Raw genomic sequence first — 20,982 nt, forward strand, 5'->3', positions numbered from 1 at the left:
TCGGCAGTATGGCAGAGGACTATGCCAAACGGCTAAAACGCGAAGCTCGCAACAATCGGCCAAAGGGTGGCGCTGTAGGAAGCCTTTGAAAAATGCCAACTTTGAACAGGTAAAGCTCATGCTCTGTTTCAAGTACAGCAATGAAACCTGTATACACTTATGCGTCTCCTCATGCCGAACAACTTTTACGCTCTGACTTTTGACCTCTGACCTTTACTTCTCCCACCATTTTGAATTATATGAAAAACAGTCAAAATGTATCTCCTCCTGGGTAACGTGCGCGAAACTTTTTTTACATGAACTTTGGACCAATGCGGTCATCGCACAGCGGCCGGATTTCTTTTAAAGCGAAACATTATTTTTTAATAATTCACTCAATGTTGCAGTTTTATGCAAATTATTCTTCTGCCTCTAAATCATACATGCAAAGTGACACATTCATGGCATTTGGCAAATATGTAGAGGGTTAGTCCAAATATCACTGAAAGCAATCTTACTCCAATTGGCCAAAGGGGGGCGCTATACGAAGCGTTTGAAAACTCAAACTTTAAAGGGGCATACGTCATGCCTCGTTTCGTTTGAAGACATGCAACTTGCTTACACGCGTGCCTTGACTCAAGCGGAAGACATCTGTGTCTTTGTTAAGTAAGCTCCGCCCTTAGATTTTCCGCCATTTTGAGCAGTTTGTAAAACACTTAAACCCGCTTTTGTTCCGGAACTTTCGCGTCACGTGCACGGAACTTTTTTTACATGAACTTTTTGGACCAATATCTAAAGATCTGTCAGATCGTTTAAAAAAAAAAATTGAAACATGCTTTTTTAATAATTCAATCAACATTGCAAGTTTTATGCAAATTATTCTTCTGCCTCTAAAACATACATGCAAAGTAAAATTTTCATGATGAACTACTGTAGAGGGTAAGTCCAAATATCACTGAAACCAAAAAGAATCATATTTGAACTGGGGACCCCCCACCCTGACGTGAGTAGGGTTTTCCCATGATCTGGGCCTTAGGCTAGATGCAGAATAGAGCTGGGACGTTCGCGAACGAATCGAATCTTTTGAACGGCTCTTTGAAGTGAACGTTGGGATCCGGTTCGCGCAGTAGAGAGCCGTTCATTTGGGGGGGAGACCCCCTCCCCCCAATTCAACATCTCCTTGCTACTCCACTGAGTACTGACTGAGTACAGTGAGTGAGTGAGAGAGAGAGAACAAGTGGAGGAGCGAGTTCATTGTTGCCTGCTTGTTTTTTTGGTGTTTTATGAATAACAAAAGTCAAGGTAGCTTAATTTACACACACATTTTATGAAAAGGGTAAATACTAAATTGTGATCTCAACTGTCAGCAGAGGAATGTGGTGCCACCTTGTGGATTCATGTTTAAACAAATTCTTCTTAAAAATATATAAATATACAAGGAGCCAAATGAGCCAGTCTTTTGAACGGCTCTTTTTAGTGAGCCAGATCGATGGTACTGTCTCACTTCAAAGAGCCATAAATCCCACCTCTAATGCAGAATGGTTAGGCACAGGTGTTTGTGTGTGTGTGTGTGTGTGTGCGCGTGCGTGCGTGCGTGCGTGCTCAGTGTGTTTGGAAGCATGGTTGATGCTGCTGGCAAATTATTCTTCTGCCTCTAAAACATAAATTCAAAGTCACATTTTAATCACACTTTGCAATAATGTAGGTTAGTGCACTGTGCACTTGTGCACTTGTAACCCACGGTTCAGCGGGAATTACAGTAATTTTATTTTATTTTTCAAATGGAATATATTCTTATTTTTCACATGCAATGTTTTGACCACGGTCCCTGAGTCACAGCTGCCGAGCATTCGTAATCACCACACCCTGTATAAAGTCAGTCTTTCTTCAGTTTGTTCAGTAACCTCATTGGAGCTGCTGCAGGTTTGTACACATTTCATTTCAAGACTATTCCAATTTCTAACAGCATTACTCCATTTATATTTAACCCCACACTATATTGCTTTTAGATCCACCTGACCAACTCTGATATTGACACTGAGGCTGCATGACTAAGATAATTGGTAAGTGAACATGTGGCTCGGAAATGTTTGTTTCTGGTTTTGGGATTGGAATGTAAAAAGATTCATTTCGGGAATGTAATTATTGCTTGTAGATAAGCAGATTTGTCGACTTTATTTTGTTTTAAGCTTGTAGATCGGCTGATTAGTTGATTTTTTTTGTTTTAGTTTTTTTGCCTGTGAACTGAATCTAATGTTTGGTTTCAGAAAAACTACATTTCCCAGAATGCAGCAGCTAAGATGGTTGCTTGTTGGGCGTCGGCCGATTGAATCCATCTGAACAGTTTGAGCAGAACACTGCTGAGTTGAGGAGGCTGTGTGCTGCTCTGTTAACCGGTAAGTGTTTTGTATGGTCTCTTTTACCGTTTTACTGTGTTATTTTGGTTCTATGGTTTACAGTGAGAATGTGTTTTATATTGTCAGGAGTGTTTAGTTGTGGATGATTGCCTGTGTCCACTATTGTTTGGGGTGTGGCCTCATCTCTTTCTTTAATGTAAGCATTTAACTAAAGAGATGTGAGTATTATTGCGACTGTTAGGTCGCAGTTACTATCGAAACCTCCACCGGCTGTCACTCTGTCCGTGTGACATCATACTTTTGCCCTATTCATATCTCCGCTACCATTGCCCCTATCCATGCCAAACTTTGCACACACTCCTTGGCTGCCTGATTTCTCATATGGCCCTCCAGCGCCACCATGAGGCCGATTCTTGCAAAACATTTTTCAACAATGCTCCTACAGATTTTGGCCTAAAATCACGCAAACTGGATGGCAAATCACAACCTCCAAATCAGCAGATCTGTTGACTTTATTTTGTTTTAACCTTGTAAATCGGCTGATTAGTTGATTTTTCTTTTTTTTTTTATCCAGGCCCTGTTTTTTGCATGTGAACTGAATCTAACTGATGGCTTAGTTTGGTTTTCAGAAAAACTACATTTCCCAGAATGCAGCAGCTAAGATGGCTGCTTGTTGCAATCAGTTTGATTTGTCAGCACCTGGCCGCAACACAGCTTCTCCGAGTCAGGCAATCCAAATGTTTTTGCTCTTAACCACCGAGCTCTGCTTCACTGTGTAGCTGGCTCTCGAAGGGACTCTTCCATCGAGCAGTAAGCAAAACTCCACTATGTTCTCCTCTGTCGCACATTTGCTCTGTATTTTGCCACATTGCTAATGGTGGCTCTATCTGTTCCCATTGTAGGCAAATTAGGAGCTGCATCTGAGTCTTGGAAGAGAAATGGCATGTGTTAATGGAAGCAACGGCATACTGTGAAACATATGTTTCGAATGTAACCCCTGTTTGTTAAGTTCTGGAAAGAAGCATATTTTCAGTTAAAAGCCCCGGTTTTGGGAAGAACTTTATTTCATGTTTTAGGGGAACGCCCCATTGAATAAAACAACGCTTATTGCGTTTTCACCTTGAGAACTGTTTCCGTGTGCTGGTTTGGGTTCAGACTTCACAATACTTAATGTTTAAAAACTTTATTTGAAAACATTGTGATTTAAAAGACATGCCTGAAAATGGCTAAGTTGTTAACCCTCTGTTTTGAAGGTTTACAACCTGATGACCAACTCTTCAACAAAGACAACTAATGAAAAAGTTGGAAAATAAAGATATTGAGTTAAAACCTTGAGGAGTTCTTTGGAACTATTTTATGTCTGTTGCATATAGTCTTTTGCATACATGTTGTGTAGAGGTCAATTTGTGCTTTTACCAATAACTATGCCGATTAGTGTAAAATCGGCAGAGTCTCTGTCATTTATAGCGCCACCAGAAGGCCGAAAACGCATTCTTCGATATTACTCCTTCAGATTTTATCCGATAATCACACAAATGGGCACACAGTATCTCTACAGTGATGTAATCATGACAGATTTGTCCAATATCATATTCTATCTAATTGGCTAACATTGAATTCCAAGGTTTGCAGGATTGCTCCTTTTTGAACAAAATGTCTCAAACGCAGCCTGCTATTTGTGTGAGATTTTGCACGCACATTCCCACTAGGCCAAGGAACAGATGCCACCCTTCTCACATTGGCCTGTTATAGCGCCACCAGCGGGTCAATTTTTGCAAAACCCATTTTTGGAACAAAATGCCTCAAATCCTGCATGCAGCGTCCGATTGCCGTGAAAGGCCAAAGAACACGTGGTACCCTTTTGACTTTGGCCTATTATAGTCACCACTAAAAAAAACACCTGACCTGCTGGAGACCTGTTCGGAAGAACACTGCTTCTAGTTTTTCTTTGATTTCTTCTTTGCTTTCCCTTGATGCTTTTTTGCTTTCCTACTTTTTCTACCTTGGCCACTTTATCGCTGCTTGCAGCTATATTTATTATTGTTATTATTATTATCATCATCATCATCATCCCTTATCTTAGTTTTTCTTATCACCTCGATCACAACATTGCATTTTGCTTCTTGTCCCTGTAGAGTAGTGACAATAAGACCTTGCTTCTCTTTATTCTTAAACCTCACATCAACAATCTGCGTTGTTGAATGCAACTACATTGAACGTGAATGCGCGTTTGCGTCTACTGCATACATGAACGCGCAGCATGGAGTTACTGACAGACACAGAGGCAGGGTGGCTGTGCTGGCGAAACAAACACAAACATGCTTAAAACGTTTCTTTCAACTGATCAATTACCTTTTCTAGGCGGTCGGAACTAAAGACTCATGTACCATACTACACATCTCTCCCGGGACTGTATTCTTTTTTTAATACGACACAGAAAAAGGCTTTCACGGAAAGGGTGCCAGTCCTTTTGCTGCCTGCAGACAGAGCAGCGAGCGAGAGGGGGAGAGGCTATGGGGAAGAGTAGCTCTGGTCCACAGCGTAGCGTGGGGACTGGGGTGGGGAGAGGAGACGACGATCGATGCTCACGCTGTCACAAGTTCCAACCGGAGATCATAGCCGTTGGATCATCATAATAACATCATTGGCTATTGTCGGATGTTTTCAGTTGTGGGACATTTTCACAGTAACGCAACTACGCAAGTTTACTAAAGCAATTCAATGTTGTTACGGATGCGAGTGGCCACACTGCGCATGTCGCTGCAGTGTAGAGACGTCACGTTTCTGCGCCGTGCCTGGCCATACACGTTCTGTGGGGGAACCCTTTTTGGTGTATCACCTAACACGCTGTGCCACTATGGTTAGAGAGCGGCCCGGTGCTACGCTAAAACTCAGGCACCCATTGAATTCTGTGACCATGCACAGGAGCACAAAATGGCGTTCAAAACACACTGTTAGTTCTATCGTCTGTTTTAAGACTTTCTACGCGGATTTCATTTGTGTTAAAGTAGGGTAAAGTAGCATGCCTTCACCCATGAACAATGGTGGCGTCTGTGGACTTTTTAAAATATATTTTTTTCCGCGACGTGGTAAATTATTTTAACGTGGACTCCAATGGAGGCGATGCGTCCGTGGGACCCCAGGACAATGACGTGAATGCGTCTCTAGGCAACGTGAATGCGTCAGAGACGCGGGACGCGCACGCAATGACGTCGCTGTATGATAAAAGGCAGATCTAACCCTATATGTGTTTTGCCTCCTTTAAGTACTAATCTAAGACTAAGACTCCATATTTGGACATACAGTAGCTGACCTATCGTGACATCAGTGTGCTAAAGGCTGGCCATTACCTGTTGAGGGCAGAGGCAATCAGATGACTCTACTAGTTACCTATCTCCAAGCCTTTATCTTCTAATCACATTCAATCACTTCATCATCATGGACAACGCTCCCACACCCCAACCTTCAGTGTCTTCCAGAGATGGTTCAGAACCAGAACCACTTTATTGTGTTACCTTAGAAATACTTTGCAGTAGAAGCAAGAGTGAGACACTTTTGCCCAGGCTTCACAAACTTGCAGAAGAGGCCCAGCCCACTGATTTCACCTTGAAATGCAGGTCGTGGCCCAACAAGATGGGCACTACTCTGGGTTCCCCAGCATCTCCTGCGTTCATGGATCACAACGCCAACGTGCCCTTGTATGCCCAGAATCAGGTGAAATGCCAACCAGGCCAGACACCAACTCTGAGCAATACAAGGACTGCTGTACCTCAGCTGCCCGTTACGACCCAACAGCCCAGTGTCCTGACCCAACAGAAGAAGAAGCCCAGTGTCCTGACCCAACAGAAGAAGAAGCCCAGTGTCCTGACCCAACAGAAGAACCCTCACCTGTTCATCTCACCTCGTCATCACAGGGCTCTGATGAGCAGAAAGCAGAAAGATGAGCAGATTGACCAAATTCACTTTGCTCTCATCGACAGCAAACGGGACAGGTTGAGCTCGATTCCCAAGGATAGTCCTGCCCTCCGACGGGCAATGGAGGAAAGCCACTGCCTGCAGATCTACCACTCAGTGGCCATTGAAGGAAGCACGTTGACTCTGCCTCAGGTCTGCTCCATCCTGAAGACGGGCCATGCCGTCCCGGGACACAGCCTGCGCGAGCAGAACGAGCCCATTGGCGTAGACAAAGCCATTAAATATATGAAGAGAAGCATCCTGACGTCTGGTTCGTCCAGAGCTGGAGTCGTCTCGCTCACAGACATCCTGGAGCTGCACCTCAGGGTGTTTGGCTACGTGGACCCCGAGGAGGCAGGCAGGCTGCGTAGCGTCGAGGTCCAGGTGGGACCCCACGTCCCGCCCCTCCCTCAGGATGTTGAGCCACACATGCAACAACTGCTCTGGTGGCTCAACGGCGAGGAGGCCCGTCGGCTGCACCCCGTGGAGCGGGCAGCCCTCGCCCACTACGGACTGGCACACGTTCACCCCTTTGTGGACGGCAACGGACGCACAACGCGGCTGCTCATGAACCTGATCCTCATGCAGGCTGGCTACCCGCCTGTTATAGTCCGCGTAGAACAAAGTCCTGAATATTACCAAGTTCTGAAAAAGGCCAACGGGGGTGAGGTCACACCTTTCATTCGTTTCATTGCCAAGTGCACAGAGGACACTCTGGACTTTCTGGAGTTTACTATCAGCACCATCACATCTTGACCATTTCTGTCTGTCTGTATGAGTTAAGCCCTTTGCACACAGGCGCGTTTAACCGCACGGATAAAACGGACAATTTCATTTTTTGAAAAGAAAACAATTATTCTCTACGACCTCATGCACACCGGATCCGAATTAGCCGTGCGACGAGTGGCTGCCGCCGTGCGTTTTTTTCTCGATCGAACCCAGTTCGATTCGTGCGTCTTGTCGCATGCGGTAAAAAACTCATCACTCCTTTTATGACTCCTTTTGGGATCCGCAGCGCCGATTCCGCACAGCCTTGCACACCAAATCCAATGCGTTTTATTCATGCCGCAAACGAAAAAAACGCAACTGTCCTGTGTGCAAAGGGCTTTACTCTTGTCTCTTTTGTTGATTCACTCTCACGCCCTGACATCACTGTGATGTCATGGTAACCAAATCCTTTTATTGCCATTTATGGAGATCCCTGTGATGCCAGGAGAACCAAATCCCTTTTATGCCCATATATGGAGATATGGAGATCCCTGTGATGCCAGGGGAACCAAATCCCTTTTATGCCCATATATGAAGATCCCTGATGTCATCAATATTAAGCCTGTATATGTGAATGCCAATATATAATCGCTGTTATGTAGGCCTACTAAGCGATAGCGATAAGAAACATTGTTTTCAAATGAAGTGGATGGTAGTGTCCACACCACAACGGTAAAGCCGTCATAATTGATGTCAACGCCGATATTATGGTTATCTTTATTGCGTCAAGTGGGAATGAACCTTTACAGAGCCATAAGGGGCCGTAAATCTGAGAATGTACACATAGGGGTCCATTTGGTTCCTTTTATATACTCTCAGAGTTATGGTGCTCCATAAAATCAAAACGTTTGAATGGGTGAATGTAATTAATGCACAAACGATACAAAGCGCTTTGGGGTAAAAGGGCTGTTTTTCAATGCACCATTTTTGAGCGGTGGTCACACCGTCTCCATAGCGTGGCCGTGTGTGTATGTGGGTGGGTGGGTGGGTGGGTGGGTGCGTCCGTATGTAGCCTCAAGCCTGTGGTGTAGTACCTTTTCTGACCACACATGTTAAGGGAGGGGCGCTGTTTTCAGGCCAGGCCAGACCAGGCACACACACACACACACACACACACACACACACACACACACAAGCACACACACACACACACACACACACACACACACACTGGGGGGAAGGGGGGAGGGGGGGGGGGTAAACCACCGCTCAGTTCACACGGGTGTGATTTTTACATTTAAGAAACTACTGTGTGTGTGTGTGTGTGTGTGTGTGTGTGTGTGTGTGTGTGTGTGTGTGTGTGTGTGTGTGTGTGTGCGTGCGTGCGTGCGTGCGTGCGTGCGTGCGTGCGTGCGTGCGTGCGTGCGTGCGTGCGTGCGTGCGTGCGTGGACAGACAGAACAATGGCTTGTTATTGGCTGTTATTGGCTATCCGCAAAGATTGTGTTCCATTGTTGTTGGGAAGGAAATGCTTTAAGTCAGCCCTCCTGGGGGGAAAGGCAACATCTTCTCATCTCATCATGCATGATGCACTCCATCTTTGTTCTGGTAAAAACACTGTTCTGTTTCTCAGCAAAGTACGTTTTCTGTCATGGATGGAATATCCTCTCTCTCTTTATGTAGGCCCCTCCCTCCCTCCCTCTCTCTCCCTCTCTCCCTCTCTCCCTTTCTCCCTCTCTCTCTCTGATGACCAGACCCCAGGGTCAACTTAAAGGGCTCAGAGTGACCCCAGGACTTATCCATTCAATTCAAATGAAGGAGCTTTATTGGAATGTTTTTACATTGCCAAAGCAAGCGCCCCTGATCATGCTGTTCTTGAGCAAAGACCCGCCCCAACCTGCCTCTGATTGGCCTACACACGCAGAAGACCCGCCCCAACCTGCCTCTGATTGGCCTACACACGCAGAAGCGTGCTTCTTAATTAGCCAGTAGCTATGCCCCTCCCGAAAAGCTTTTGTCCAATGCTACCTTAGCAACCATTACTAACTAGCAGCTTGCGAAGGCTAGCATTGGACAAAAGCTTTTCGGGAGGGGCATAGCTACTGGCTAATTCTGCCTGGATTTTTTTTTTACAGGGTCTCCCGCGCAGAATTTCAACATCTTAGCCACTAGCCTAAAGGCGAATTCCCACTTGGTCGGGAGAGAAATTAGGGTTTATTGGTCAGGCAGGGGCTGCCATGACCAATAGGGCCATGTTGAGGACCACCACAGGTGTTTCTATTTGTCTGACTGACATAGAACTAATTACACCAATCAGAACACCTGTGTTGGTCCTCAACATGGCTGCTGTAGGACTACAAATGCAACTGAACTGAATAGTTGGTACGGGCACAGAGAGCAACATCACAGCAGTCACAACCACGCTAGATTTACTCCTGCTCTTGAGGCTGACACCCTAAGTACCTACTGTATCTATTTTTCCGTGCCGATACTATATCCGATATCAAAATCTGCTTAGCAACCGATACCAAATCCGATACCAGAAAGCATAAAAAAAAACCTGCTGAAATCTGCTGTTTATCTCGTGTTGTTTATAGCTTACAAAAGAAAGACTGTTGTGTCTTCAAGACTCTTCACTCAAACGTGCACTTGTTTGGGCCACTCTAAAGCAGACTCCACATGGCCAAACGTTTTATTTCTGTGCCACAGTGTCAACCCCTTACTGTGTACTAGCCTCGGAAACCCAGGCATTCTATTTTGGCGATAGGAAGATGTACTGGATTGGTGGATAGAGTACAGTAGTAGTAATATTGATCTTGTAATAACAATACTAATTACGGATTATATTTCCATAACCTGTAATCTGTAATGTTACCCTAGTAAACGACCGCGGGTTTACAAGGCTACTGTAATGTAGTCTCATCACAACCGATATGACCTCTCATCTCCATATTTAAATGTTTTGATTTTTTTTTCATAAATGACTAGCTAACGTACTTGATCACACTACAGTGTCACACAAAAGCATCAAAAGTGTCAGATCTACAAGCTCTGAGTGCATTGTGAAGCGACACATTTTTTAGCTTGTAGATCTGCTACTTTGGAATTTGAATCCTAAAAATAAACAGTTTTAAGACATTATGAGGTTTCCACCTGACAGCTGACAGTCTAGTGTTTTCAGAAAGGTAGTCTACTCTATCTGCACTCATCTCTCTGTGTCAGAACGGTAATAATAATAATAATAACTAGAAATACTGTTCCTATGAAACAGTGTGGGCTCGCTGCTCCCTCATTGGCTAAAAGCCCTGCCTTTGCACTGTCGGACAGTTTTTTTAAGGAGAATAACCTCTAGTTTTATATAAATGTGGCTCATGCAGCTGTGCAGTGTATTAAGTGTCCCGCGAAGCTTGGCCACTGTGACCCTGAGTGTACATATACGGACAAAGCCAGCTGTTGGAGCTTAGTGACATAGTGAACTGTGACATAACCGTGACATCACTGTCAATATAAGAGAAGGTATGTTCAAGCATTCAGTGCAGTTTGCAGAGTGTTGGTTGAAGGTAACAGAAACTAAGAAAAGTGTACAGATAGCAATTCATATTCCGCAAACATGCAGATTTTTGTGAAGACTCTCACAGGCAAAACCATCACCTTGGAGGTTGAGGCAAGTGACAACATTGAGAATGTCAAAGCCAAGATCCAAGACAAGGAAGGAATTCCCCCTGACCAGCAGAGATTGATCTTCGCTGGTAAGCAACTGGAAGATGGACGCACCCTTTCTGACTACAACATCCAGAAAGAATCCACCCTCCATCTTGTGCTTCGTCTGAGGGGAGGAATGCAGATCTTCGTCAAGACTCTAACAGGCAAAACCATCACCTTGGAGGTTGAGGCAAGTGACAACATTGAGAATGTCAAAGCCAAGATCCAAGACAAGGAAGGAATTCCCCCTGACCAGCAGAGATTGATCTTCGCTGGTAAGCAACTGGAAGATGGACGCACCCTTTCTGACTACAACATCCAGAAAGAATCCACCCTCCATCTTGTGCTTCGTCTGAGGGGAGGAATGCAGATCTTCGTCAAGACTCTCACAGGCAAAACCATCACCTTGGAGGTTGAGGCAAGTGACAACATTGAGAGTGTCAAAGCCAAGATCCAAGACAAGGAAGGAATTCCCCCTGACCAGCAAAGACTGATCTTTGCGGGCAAGCAACTGGAAGATGGACGTACCCTTTCTGACTACAACATCCAGAAAGAATCCACCCTCCATCTTGTGCTTCGTCTGAGGGGAGGAATGCAGATCTTCGTCAAGACTCTCACAGGCAAAACCATCACCTTGGAGGTTGAGGCAAGTGACAACATTGAGAATGTCAAAGCCAAGATCCAAGACAAGGAAGGAATTCCCCCTGACCAGCAGAGATTGATCTTCGCTGGTAAGCAACTGGAAGATGGACGCACCCTTTCTGACTACAACATCCAGAAAGAATCCACCCTCCATCTTGTGCTGCGTCTGAGGGGAGGAATGCAGATCTTCGTCAAGACTCTCACAGGCAAAACCATCACCTTGGAGGTTGAGGCAAGTGACAACATTGAGAATGTTAAAGCCAAGATCCAAGACAAGGAAGGAATTCCCCCTGACCAGCAGAGATTGATCTTCGCTGGTAAGCAACTGGAAGATGGACGCACCCTTTCTGACTACAACATCCAGAAAGAATCCACCCTCCATCTTGTGCTGCGTCTGAGGGGAGGGCAGTAAATGATTCCATGATTCCCCTGTCATGTGCATTTATTTAATGCACATGACAGGGGGGCCTGGGGTCAGGACCAACCTGATAATCAATTACAATAACCAAAGAAAAAAAACACAAATGTGTATTTAATAATAGTAATACAAAGTTTGATGAAAATGCTAAAATAATCTATTAAAAAGAGGCCGGTGCGGTGTCTCACAGAGCAGTGCATATACCATGGCCACATGCAGTATGTGCCTTGGGCAGATTCAAACCGGGGTCAGCTGCATGTAAGAAGAAGGAAGGACCGGAGCTTTCTTTACTGTATGGTATGTGCTCTTGGTGACCCACTGAGGTGCCAAAAAAAAAGTTGCCTCTCAAAATTCAACCCTACGTCCTTGCCGTGAGAGGTGGAAGCAGGTAATGCTGACTAACAGGGCTCTGGTAAAACATGCATGGCTAATCACCTGTGCAGCAAGATTGTCGCTTGTTGAAAGTATCAGATCTACAAGCTCACAACGAGTCATAACGTGATCATTGTGAGAATTTATATTTTCATGTGACACATGAGCTTGTTTAGATCTGCTTTCCGAGACGTGACACTGTCATAGACCAAGTATAAATCAGGCTCATGGACTACGTCCGTCTGTCTGTGAGTCTGCGCTTAGCCTACGTCATCCAATGGGAAAACTCTTGAAAAAACACAGAGTGACGTCATCCAATGGGAAAACCCTTGATAAAAACATAGATTGACGTCACCAACTGGGTGGTGATACCCACTAGCACCACTCCCCCATTGAACTCATACTCAGAATCAATGACATCACTGATGACATCACTGATGACATCAGATTGTGCATCCAGGAAACTATGAACAATGAGCTAGAACAATAGTCTTGTTGCCCTTCTGGCAACCACACTAATTACAAGTCGTATCTGTAGGGTGCCAGACACGAAGAACAAGGCTGTCTGGGAGAACCCCATCGGGGGAGAGCCCCATAATCTCATAATCTCTCAGGCCGAAAAACAGACCGCTCCCCAAGGCCCAACTCTGAGAGCCGAGCCTCTCCATAACTCTTCTCAGTTCACGCAGGCTCCGGTTATACACTCTATTTTGCAACACATTCTGGACACGCTCAAATGCTCCAATGCCGGGCAAGCAGAAGGGTGGATGCTGATGATGGATGAGGAGGAGAGCAGGTGGAGGAGCTTGTCCTGGACGCTGTACACTATCAAGCAAACCTTTTTCATCCGTAAGGCGGGTAAAATCCTCCTGAACATATTCACCTTCCCCTCTTTGCAGAGCTGTCCGACTGCCTCGTGCACTGGGATGTTGTGGATCTGCTGGCGAAAGATGGTCTTGTAAACAGGGAACATGAGGATAGTGGGGAAGTGTAAGAGCAAAGCAGACCAAAGGGCCTTCTCCTCTTGTATGGTATAATCACTCCAGTCCACCTTCAAAGCAGAGACAGAAATATGGTGATTTTAAAATCACTGTTTTAACTGTGAATATGTTTTAAATGGTATGATGTTTTGTTGCTTTTCTTTATTACACAATACCTTTTCTAAGAATGAAAGACTGTTAGGACTGTTACAGCTCTGACCTTACTGACCATGGATGCTAACTACAGTAGCTATTGATAGTAAGTTAGTGTAGCTGAGTAAATGTAACTACCCACCTCTGTGACAGTTTTCCACTCTTCCAACTTGGTCATCTCATCTGTGACTGTGTAGCTCGTTGTTCTTTGTAAGCTGAATTGCTGATGGTCTTCTTCTTGTTGGAGGTGAGTGATTTCCTCTTCCAACTTGGCTATGCGTTGGCCTTCCATGTTTGCCTCTGCGCCTTCACCTTGAAATGCAAATATAATATATACTGTATTAAACCCGTCAGAAAAATGTGATCACAGAATATCCTGCATAATCATCCAAATGGCGCAGATTATGTGAGGTGTATACAGTAACCACATATATTTCACTGTACATTTCCCTCAACATGCTGCTGAATATATGATGAATAATGATATATTCCATCTTTGTTAAGAATTAGAAACTTTGGAAGCCATTTACAGGCAAACATATCAAAATCCTTATTCTTAAACAGACATTTGTAGCATTTGTTGCACCCCCGGTGCAGTCTAAGTAAAATCGCCTTGGCTCTGTGTTGTGGTCTACGATATTATAGAAAAGTGCATCTTATGACGAGGGGAGATATAGACAGTAGTCTCCTATTGAGGAGAGCAGTATGGCGCACAAGTATACTTGTGCACAAGAAGTTGGCACCTTCGACAGAGTGCAGTTCTAGTTTACTATAGTGTCATAATGTAAATGTTCGAGCTGACCAAAGAATAGCTACCTATAAAGGTTGTGCAGACATATCGATGAACTATTTAAAAAATGAAAAGAAGAGCGCAGGGTATTTCCTCGTCAAAGCTGCAATTGTTGCTTCAGAGAAGAGCCCTGGTTTGAACATCATAAAAGGAGACTAAACGGAGATCTACAGGGGTTATCACTCATCACCATTTAAATGCCAGCTTATGATGGACATTTTGATCAATATTTCATTTTTGTCACAGACCTACAAAATAACTGGCCAATAATTTTACCAGGGGAAAAGAATGAAAAAATGTTCATGTGGCAAAATGGTTGACATTTCTGTTCCTTAGTTTATTTGTCTCGGTTCTCTGTCTGCTGGAAATGTCAAGTAAAAATGATGAGTTAAGGCTCGAACACACTGCCCGACATTTTGAGCCGATTATGCTGTCGCCGACCAATTTTGGTGCTCGCCGACAAAAACGGCGATCTGCCGCAAGATCGAGCTTTGCTCGCCGGGGTTTTACTTGCTGTGTGTGAAAAGCACTGCGAGAAGATCCGTGCGCGATTCCAGCGTTCGCCGACAGCTTCCCGAGCGTTTCTAGATAGATATTTGGTTCTATGACTCTGTCACAGCGCACTGCTCTCTCTCTCTCTCTCTCTCTCTCTCTCTTTCTCTCTCTCTCTCTCTCTGTGTCAAATGGAGACGCACGGAGGCGAGAGAGAGAAAGAAAGAGAGAGAGAATTTAACATGAGGAGAGCTGGAGAGCCTGGAGTGGAGAGGGCATTATAACGCAGCAGACCGTCCAGCGTATAGATCACTAGTAATATTGCTGTTTCATGACTTTCATCATAATAATATAGATGCTGTTTCATATAAAACCAACGCATCTCACAATATGTTGATAAAACCACGCAGCAGCATGGCTGGTGTTATTATGAAAACATTGAACAGGTGCGGAGTGCGCTGTGTGTGTGTGTGTGTGTGTGTGTGTGTGTGTGTGTGTGTGTGTGTGTGTGTGTGTGTGTGTGTGTGTGTGTGTGTGTGTGTGTGTGTGTGTGTGTGCGCGCGCGCGCGTACACACGCACAAACAATTAGAATAAAAACAAATGTAATATTGGCTATGTATCGGGGATGCATCCTGGTGAAATATCTGGCAGTGTGTGACCCCTTGTCGGTGATCTGTCGGTGATCAATCTTGTCGGCGAAAACCACAACGAGGCGATTTCAAGAAAGTCACTCGTGCAGTGTGAAATACTCTAATGTGAAATACTCTAATGGATGCACCATCACTGAGCAGTTGTTGCTGATGAGACAAATACTAATAATGACGACAGAGCTCCATTAAGTTCCATGCATGGTACACAAATACATTTGGCTGAGATTTAACTTCTTTATTTATTTTCCTTTGTTCTGTGTCTGCTGTAAAAGGTCTAGTAGTCAAATGGTTTGTGGTTTGTCAGAAAGAGTCTTTCCAAGTTCCCTTTCTTCACTACCACTGCATAGTTGTTGCAATTCATTTTCCCATCAAAAATAATTTGTTGTATACTATGTATTTTGTCTCTTCCCAAACTCATTCTACTGCTTGTCTCATTAGTTGCGCTTAGATCCTGTTCTGTACAACGGACTAATGTATTTCTCTACCTGTGCATATAAATTGAATAATAATGGACACATTAACCCCTTTTTTACAGTTTATTAAAAGCAATCCAACCGCTAACTTAATATCATTAATAATCATTAACAGATAATATCATTAATTAATGTCATTAATAGTCATCAATAGATCAAATCAACAGGATATAAGCTGGTTTCGATACAAACGCATCTACGTAACTGAAAAAGAAATCAAGAAGACCAAAGGCAATTAAGACTGTTCAATCAGTATCATGGAAAGAATATATCAATGTAAATGTAAATGTTTTTTATTTTTATATATATGAATAAACATTGTGTAATTGTAATTGTGTCTGTCCAATATAAACATATAGGCCTACAGTATACAAGTAGTGTGTCTGTCTGTCCAATATAAAGAACAAGTCTAAAGAACAAGTGGTGTGTCTGGGAACCTGTCCCAAGTAGTAAATAATCGTCTAGTCACAATTAATCAACATAAAAATAGTGGAAATAACAGTCGCATCACGACCCGCTGTTAGCTTGTAGATCGGCTATTTCCACTATCAATGTTCTTTATTAAGTATGAAGCAATTCTTTTGTATAATATGTGTCATATCTGCCATGTGCAACTTTAAAGCCTACAAGCCAAACAGGAATGTAATTGTCAACGATGAAAACACTATTATTTGAGTGACAGTGATATGATGATGTGATAATCTTGTGAGCCCTACTGTATGTGTCTGTCCTATAGCTATATAGGCATATAGAATCAGGTATAAATGCAGGGTGTGATGCAGGCACAGTGGAGATGTTTGCCCTCAATATCAAGTTGTTTGCGCTTTGACATCAAGCTCTGACATCATTGTGATGTCAGGGGAACCACACTAACAGAATCCCTTTTATGCCAATTTGTGACATTGGGCCCTTCCCGCTATTGTTGGAAGCCAATTACAGTCAAACAAAATAAAACAAATAAACAGTAATACGCTAGGGTTGCTTGTAGATCATCTGGTTTCAAATAGCCTACAAGTGTATATATAGGCCTGAAGTGGTTAATGTATGTTTGTTTTGTAATAACTACTTTATGTAACTATTACATCAAGTTTTCAAATAATTGCAGTGATTTAAAAGTACAATAGCCTAATTGCTTCTGAAATGTAGTGAGTAAAAGTATTGACATTTTTAAATACTCCAGTAAAAGAAAAAGTACTTAATTAAAACAGTACTTGATTACATGTGGGTGTATTGGTTTCTTTACACCACTGCTTTTCTACAACTACACCTGACCTTAACAGCCAAAATGTCATCGTCATTATATGGTGATGACATTCCCACTGTAACTTTGAGACATACTGTAATAAAGAAAGGGGAAATTAAATGAGTACTTTGGGAGGTAACCTAGAATATTCAAAGAAGAGCATGTGTGTGTCAGTAAGTGTGTGTACCACTACATTTCCAAAAGTATCTTACAATGTGATGTTGTTTGAGGTGAGATTTTACAGAGATGTTTTTTACTCAAAATCTCCAACTGTCAGTGATAGGTCTTCTCTCCTCTATGAGTTCTCTGATGATTTTTGAGATTGATGTTCCTGCTGAACTGTTTCCCACACTGGTCACAGCGGTAGGGTTTCTCTCCTGTATGAATTCTCCGGTGTTGTTTAAGACTACTGTACTGGCTGAAGCTTGTTCCACACTGGTCACAGGCGTAAGGCTTCTCTCCCGTATGAATTCTCTGGTGTTGTTTGAGAAGCGCTCTCCGGCTGAACCTGGTCCCACACTGGTCACAGGCATAAGGCTTCTCACCTCTATGAGTTCTCTCGTGATCTTTGAGATAGCTGTTCCTGCTGAACTGTTTCCCACACTGGTCACAGTGGTAGGGCTTCTCTGCTGTATGAGTTCTCTGGTGATTTTTTAGCTCACTGCTCGTGCTGAACCTGGTCCCACACAGGTCACAGGTGTGGGCCTTCTCTCCTGAATGAATTCTCTGGTGTCGTTTCAGAGGACTGCTCCTGCTGAACTGTATCCCACACTGGTCACAGGCATAAGGCTTCTCTCCTGAATGAATTCTCCGGTGACTTTTGAGAGTACTGTCCTGGCTGAAGCTTATCCCACATTGGTCACAGGTGTAGGGTTTCTCTCCTGTATGAATTCTCTGGTGACGTTTCAGATTAATGCTCTGGCCAAACCTTATCCCACACTGGTCACAGCAAAACGGTTTCTCTCCTGTATGGATTCTTTGGTGTTTTTTGAGAGTACTGCTCCGGCTGAACTGTTTCCCACACTGGTCACAGGTGTAGGGCTCCTCCCCTGAATGAACTCTCTGGTGACGTTCAAGATGACTGCTCCTGCTGAATCCACACTGGTCACAGGCGTAGGGTTTCTCTCCTGTATGAATTCTCTGGTGTACTTTCACATTACTGCTCCTGCTGAACTGTTTCCCACACTGGACACAGGCGTAGGGCTTCTGTCCTGTATGAATTCTCTGGTGTTTTTTCAGACTACCGATCTGCCTGAACCTGGTCCCACACTGGTCACAGGCATAAGGCTTCTCTCCTGTATGAATTCTCTGGTGACTTTTGAGAGTACTGTCCTGGCTGAAGCTTATCCCACACTGGCCACAGGTGTACTGCTTCTGTCCTGTATGAATTCTCTGGTGTTTTTTTAAAGTACTGTTAAGGCTGAAACGTATCCCACACTGGTCACAGCCATAGGGCTTCTCTCCGTTATGAATTATCTTGTGAAGTTTTAGCTCAGAGCTCGTGCTGAACTGTTTCCCACACTGGTCACAGTGAAACGGCTTCTCTCCTGTATGAATCATCTGGTGGAGTTTCAGATGGCTGCTACGCCTGAACCTGGTCCCACACTGGTCACAGTGAAACGGCTTCTCTCCTGTATGAATCATCTGGTGGAGTTTCAGATGGCTGCTACGCCTGAACATGGTCCCACACTGGTCACAGGTGTAGGGCTTCTCTCCTGAATGAATTCTCTGGTGACGTTTGAGGCTAATGCTCTGGCTGAACCTGGTCCCACACTTTTCACAGTGAAACGGCTTCTCTCCTGTATGAATTCTCTGGTGTTTTTTCAGATTACTGCTACACCTGAACCTGGTCCCACACTGGTCACAGTGAAACGGCTTTGCTCCTGTATGAATTCTCTGGTGTTGTTCCAGATGACCTCTCCGGCTAAACCTGGTCCCACACTGGTCACAGTGAAACGGTTTCTCTCCTGTATGAATTGCCTGGTGATGTTTGAGATGTCTATTTCCGCTGTAGATATGTTTGAGTTGGGCAGGAAAGACATCTGGGGTGAAGAATGAGGAGAGAGAAAAAACACAAGTTTTGAAATATCATACTGTTGTGGAAAAGTCTCACACAAGACAGACTTGAGAGTTGATGCTTTATTGCATCCGTGCAAAGCATGTATCCATGGACTCTGTAAGTTAGCTAGCGAAAGGGACACACAGGACCCTTCAATATAGCTCCCAGCTCAGACCACTGCATGACTTGGCAACCACAACCTTGAGTCACCCCACCTCCATGTAAGTCTCGGCCTTCATATCTGTAATATCAGTAAGAGCTATTGTTACGGTTGAATTTTACGTTAGCTTACAACAATGTATATAGGTTATAAATACACGACTGCAGTATGACTCTCTCCCAACACATGGACGGCAAATGGTTAATATTGCTATTTATGACACTTGACACCCACAATCCAGTCAATCCTGACTGGATTGGATTACCACTGTTTCAGGGTTGTGTTACGAGGCGAAGCCGAGTGCCAAACAACCCTGAAACAGTGGTAAATCAGCCAACAACCCACGACCCTCGAATGGTAAATTGCTTTTCTACCACTTCTACCATATAAATGATAGAAAACACAGTTGTAACTTACAAGGTTATTTACAATCATTAATTGTTTCAGCAACACAACAGTGGGCGGGGTCCATGAGCCAACCCAAGGTTGTTGACTGATTTACCACTGTTTTAAGCCAATCAGAATCCAGTATCTGAACATGTGACCACAAAAAGTGGTAGAATGTGGGATAACACCCACTGTCTTCAGCTGCCCTGGGAGATAACCTTTGACCTCTTTGATCTCTCTCTCTGTATTTCCATGGCATATCACCCCTCCTCCTCAATGAATGTATATTCTTTGTGCTATTATGTTTGATATGAATTCCATCATGTGTGACAGAGCTTAAACAGATCACACACTTTTATTATGTTTGTGATTCAATAAATACACCAGAAAACCCGATCCAGTTGTTCTTACTGAACAATTCTCAGCACCGTTTGCCTCCGATATGTACTATAATATACGTCCAAAAACCGCCATATCACTATAAACAGTATGCATGCTTCTTGCCAAGCCTGGTCAGCACGCCCTAGGAAAGTCTCTAAATCCTTCCCACAAATGTCTTAATCAGATTCCTTTGGATGCCACATGGTGTGTGTACGTGCAAGGCTGCAGCTACCTTGTCTCCTTGGCCTGAACTGTTACCTACCTTCCTGTCATATTCAACAAAGTACAAAATGTCACAAGTGCATGATATCAGAATCTCATATATTGAGCACACAATGTTATTAAATAGACTCAATAACCATAACATACAAGCTGTGTTCTATACCCAACTGAATTAATTTAGGATGGGAGCTGCAACTGCCAGGCAGATTTCTAGCCTGTCTGATGAATGATTCCTCTCTCTCTCTCTCTCTCTCTCTCTCTCTCTCTCTCTCTCTCTCTCTCTCTCTCTGTCTCACTATCTCTCTCTCTTTCTCTCTCACGCACGCACACATGCACGCACGCACGCACATACACATACACACAAACACAAAGTGCTTATCTTATCTCTTATCTCTTCGATTTATTGCTGTGAGGAAGAATTACTGCATTACTCCACCGATTACCGACAACAATTCTGTACATCTGTTTCTATAGAAGATGAAAGAAAATAGTTCAGGGACACAAAAACATACACACACCTATTCTGTGTAACTTTATCACAGGCTGCTTCAGCATGGCTCGCTGGTAGATCTGTGGCTGTTCCTCCTCTGACGCAGCAGCTGAAAAGCTGTTGGACGACATCTCTCTTTTAAAAAACACAAATAGCTGATCTCCTTCTGTCCACTTCGACGGTGGACATTTGAGGCCCGGTTTGAACGTTTGGAATCTGACTTTCTGTTTGCTGATATGTTATGGTCTTGAGGTCAGTGATCTGCAGCCCTCTGCTCCACTTCCTGGATAAACTCTCCCAGTTCAACACAGGACAGAACAGCGCTTACATAACCAGGACCCTCCCACTCTCCACTCTCCACCCACTCTCC

At 43.9% G+C, this 20,982-nt stretch overlaps 2 protein-coding genes across 2 annotated transcripts; one reads left to right on the forward strand and one right to left on the reverse strand.

Moving 5' to 3' along the window:
• Nucleotides 1-5,969: 5,969 nt before the first annotated feature.
• On the forward strand, nt 5,970-7,046 carry LOC308302307 (protein adenylyltransferase FICD-like; the record flags this gene model as incomplete). The annotated part of the gene is made up of 1 exon (XM_080746563.1): nt 5,970-7,046. The coding sequence occupies one exon, from the start codon at nt 5,970-5,972 to the stop codon at nt 7,044-7,046; it is 1,077 nt and encodes a 358-aa protein (XP_080602689.1).
• An 8,717-nt stretch (nt 7,047-15,763) lies between these two features.
• Nucleotides 15,764-20,880, reverse strand: LOC308301601 (uncharacterized protein). Its single transcript, XM_080745640.1, has 2 exons — nt 20,641-20,880; nt 15,764-18,955 (listed from the first exon to the last, which is right to left on the reverse strand). Exons 1-2 carry the CDS (start codon nt 20,741-20,743, stop codon nt 17,187-17,189), a joined length of 1,872 nt encoding a protein of 623 aa, XP_080601766.1. The 5' UTR covers nt 20,744-20,880; the 3' UTR covers nt 15,764-17,186.
• Between the last annotated feature and the right edge of the window lie 102 nt (nt 20,881-20,982).

Source organism: Nannobrachium achirus (genome assembly GCF_963921795.1).
Source record: "Nannobrachium achirus genome assembly, chromosome: 17".
NCBI classification, from domain to species: domain Eukaryota; kingdom Metazoa; phylum Chordata; class Actinopteri; order Myctophiformes; family Myctophidae; genus Nannobrachium; species Nannobrachium achirus.

What these genes read in the sequence shown, in the direction of transcription:
- LOC308301601 (XM_080745640.1), bottom strand. Translation starts at nt 20,743, where the DNA reads ATGTCGTCCAACAGCTTTTCAGCTGCTGCGTCAGAGGAGGAACAGCCA. An exon ending in GATAAAGTTACACAGAATAG is followed by an intron (nt 18,956 to 20,640) that starts GTGTGTGTATGT and finishes TCTTCACCCCAG; the next exon opens with ATGTCTTTCCTGCCCAACTC.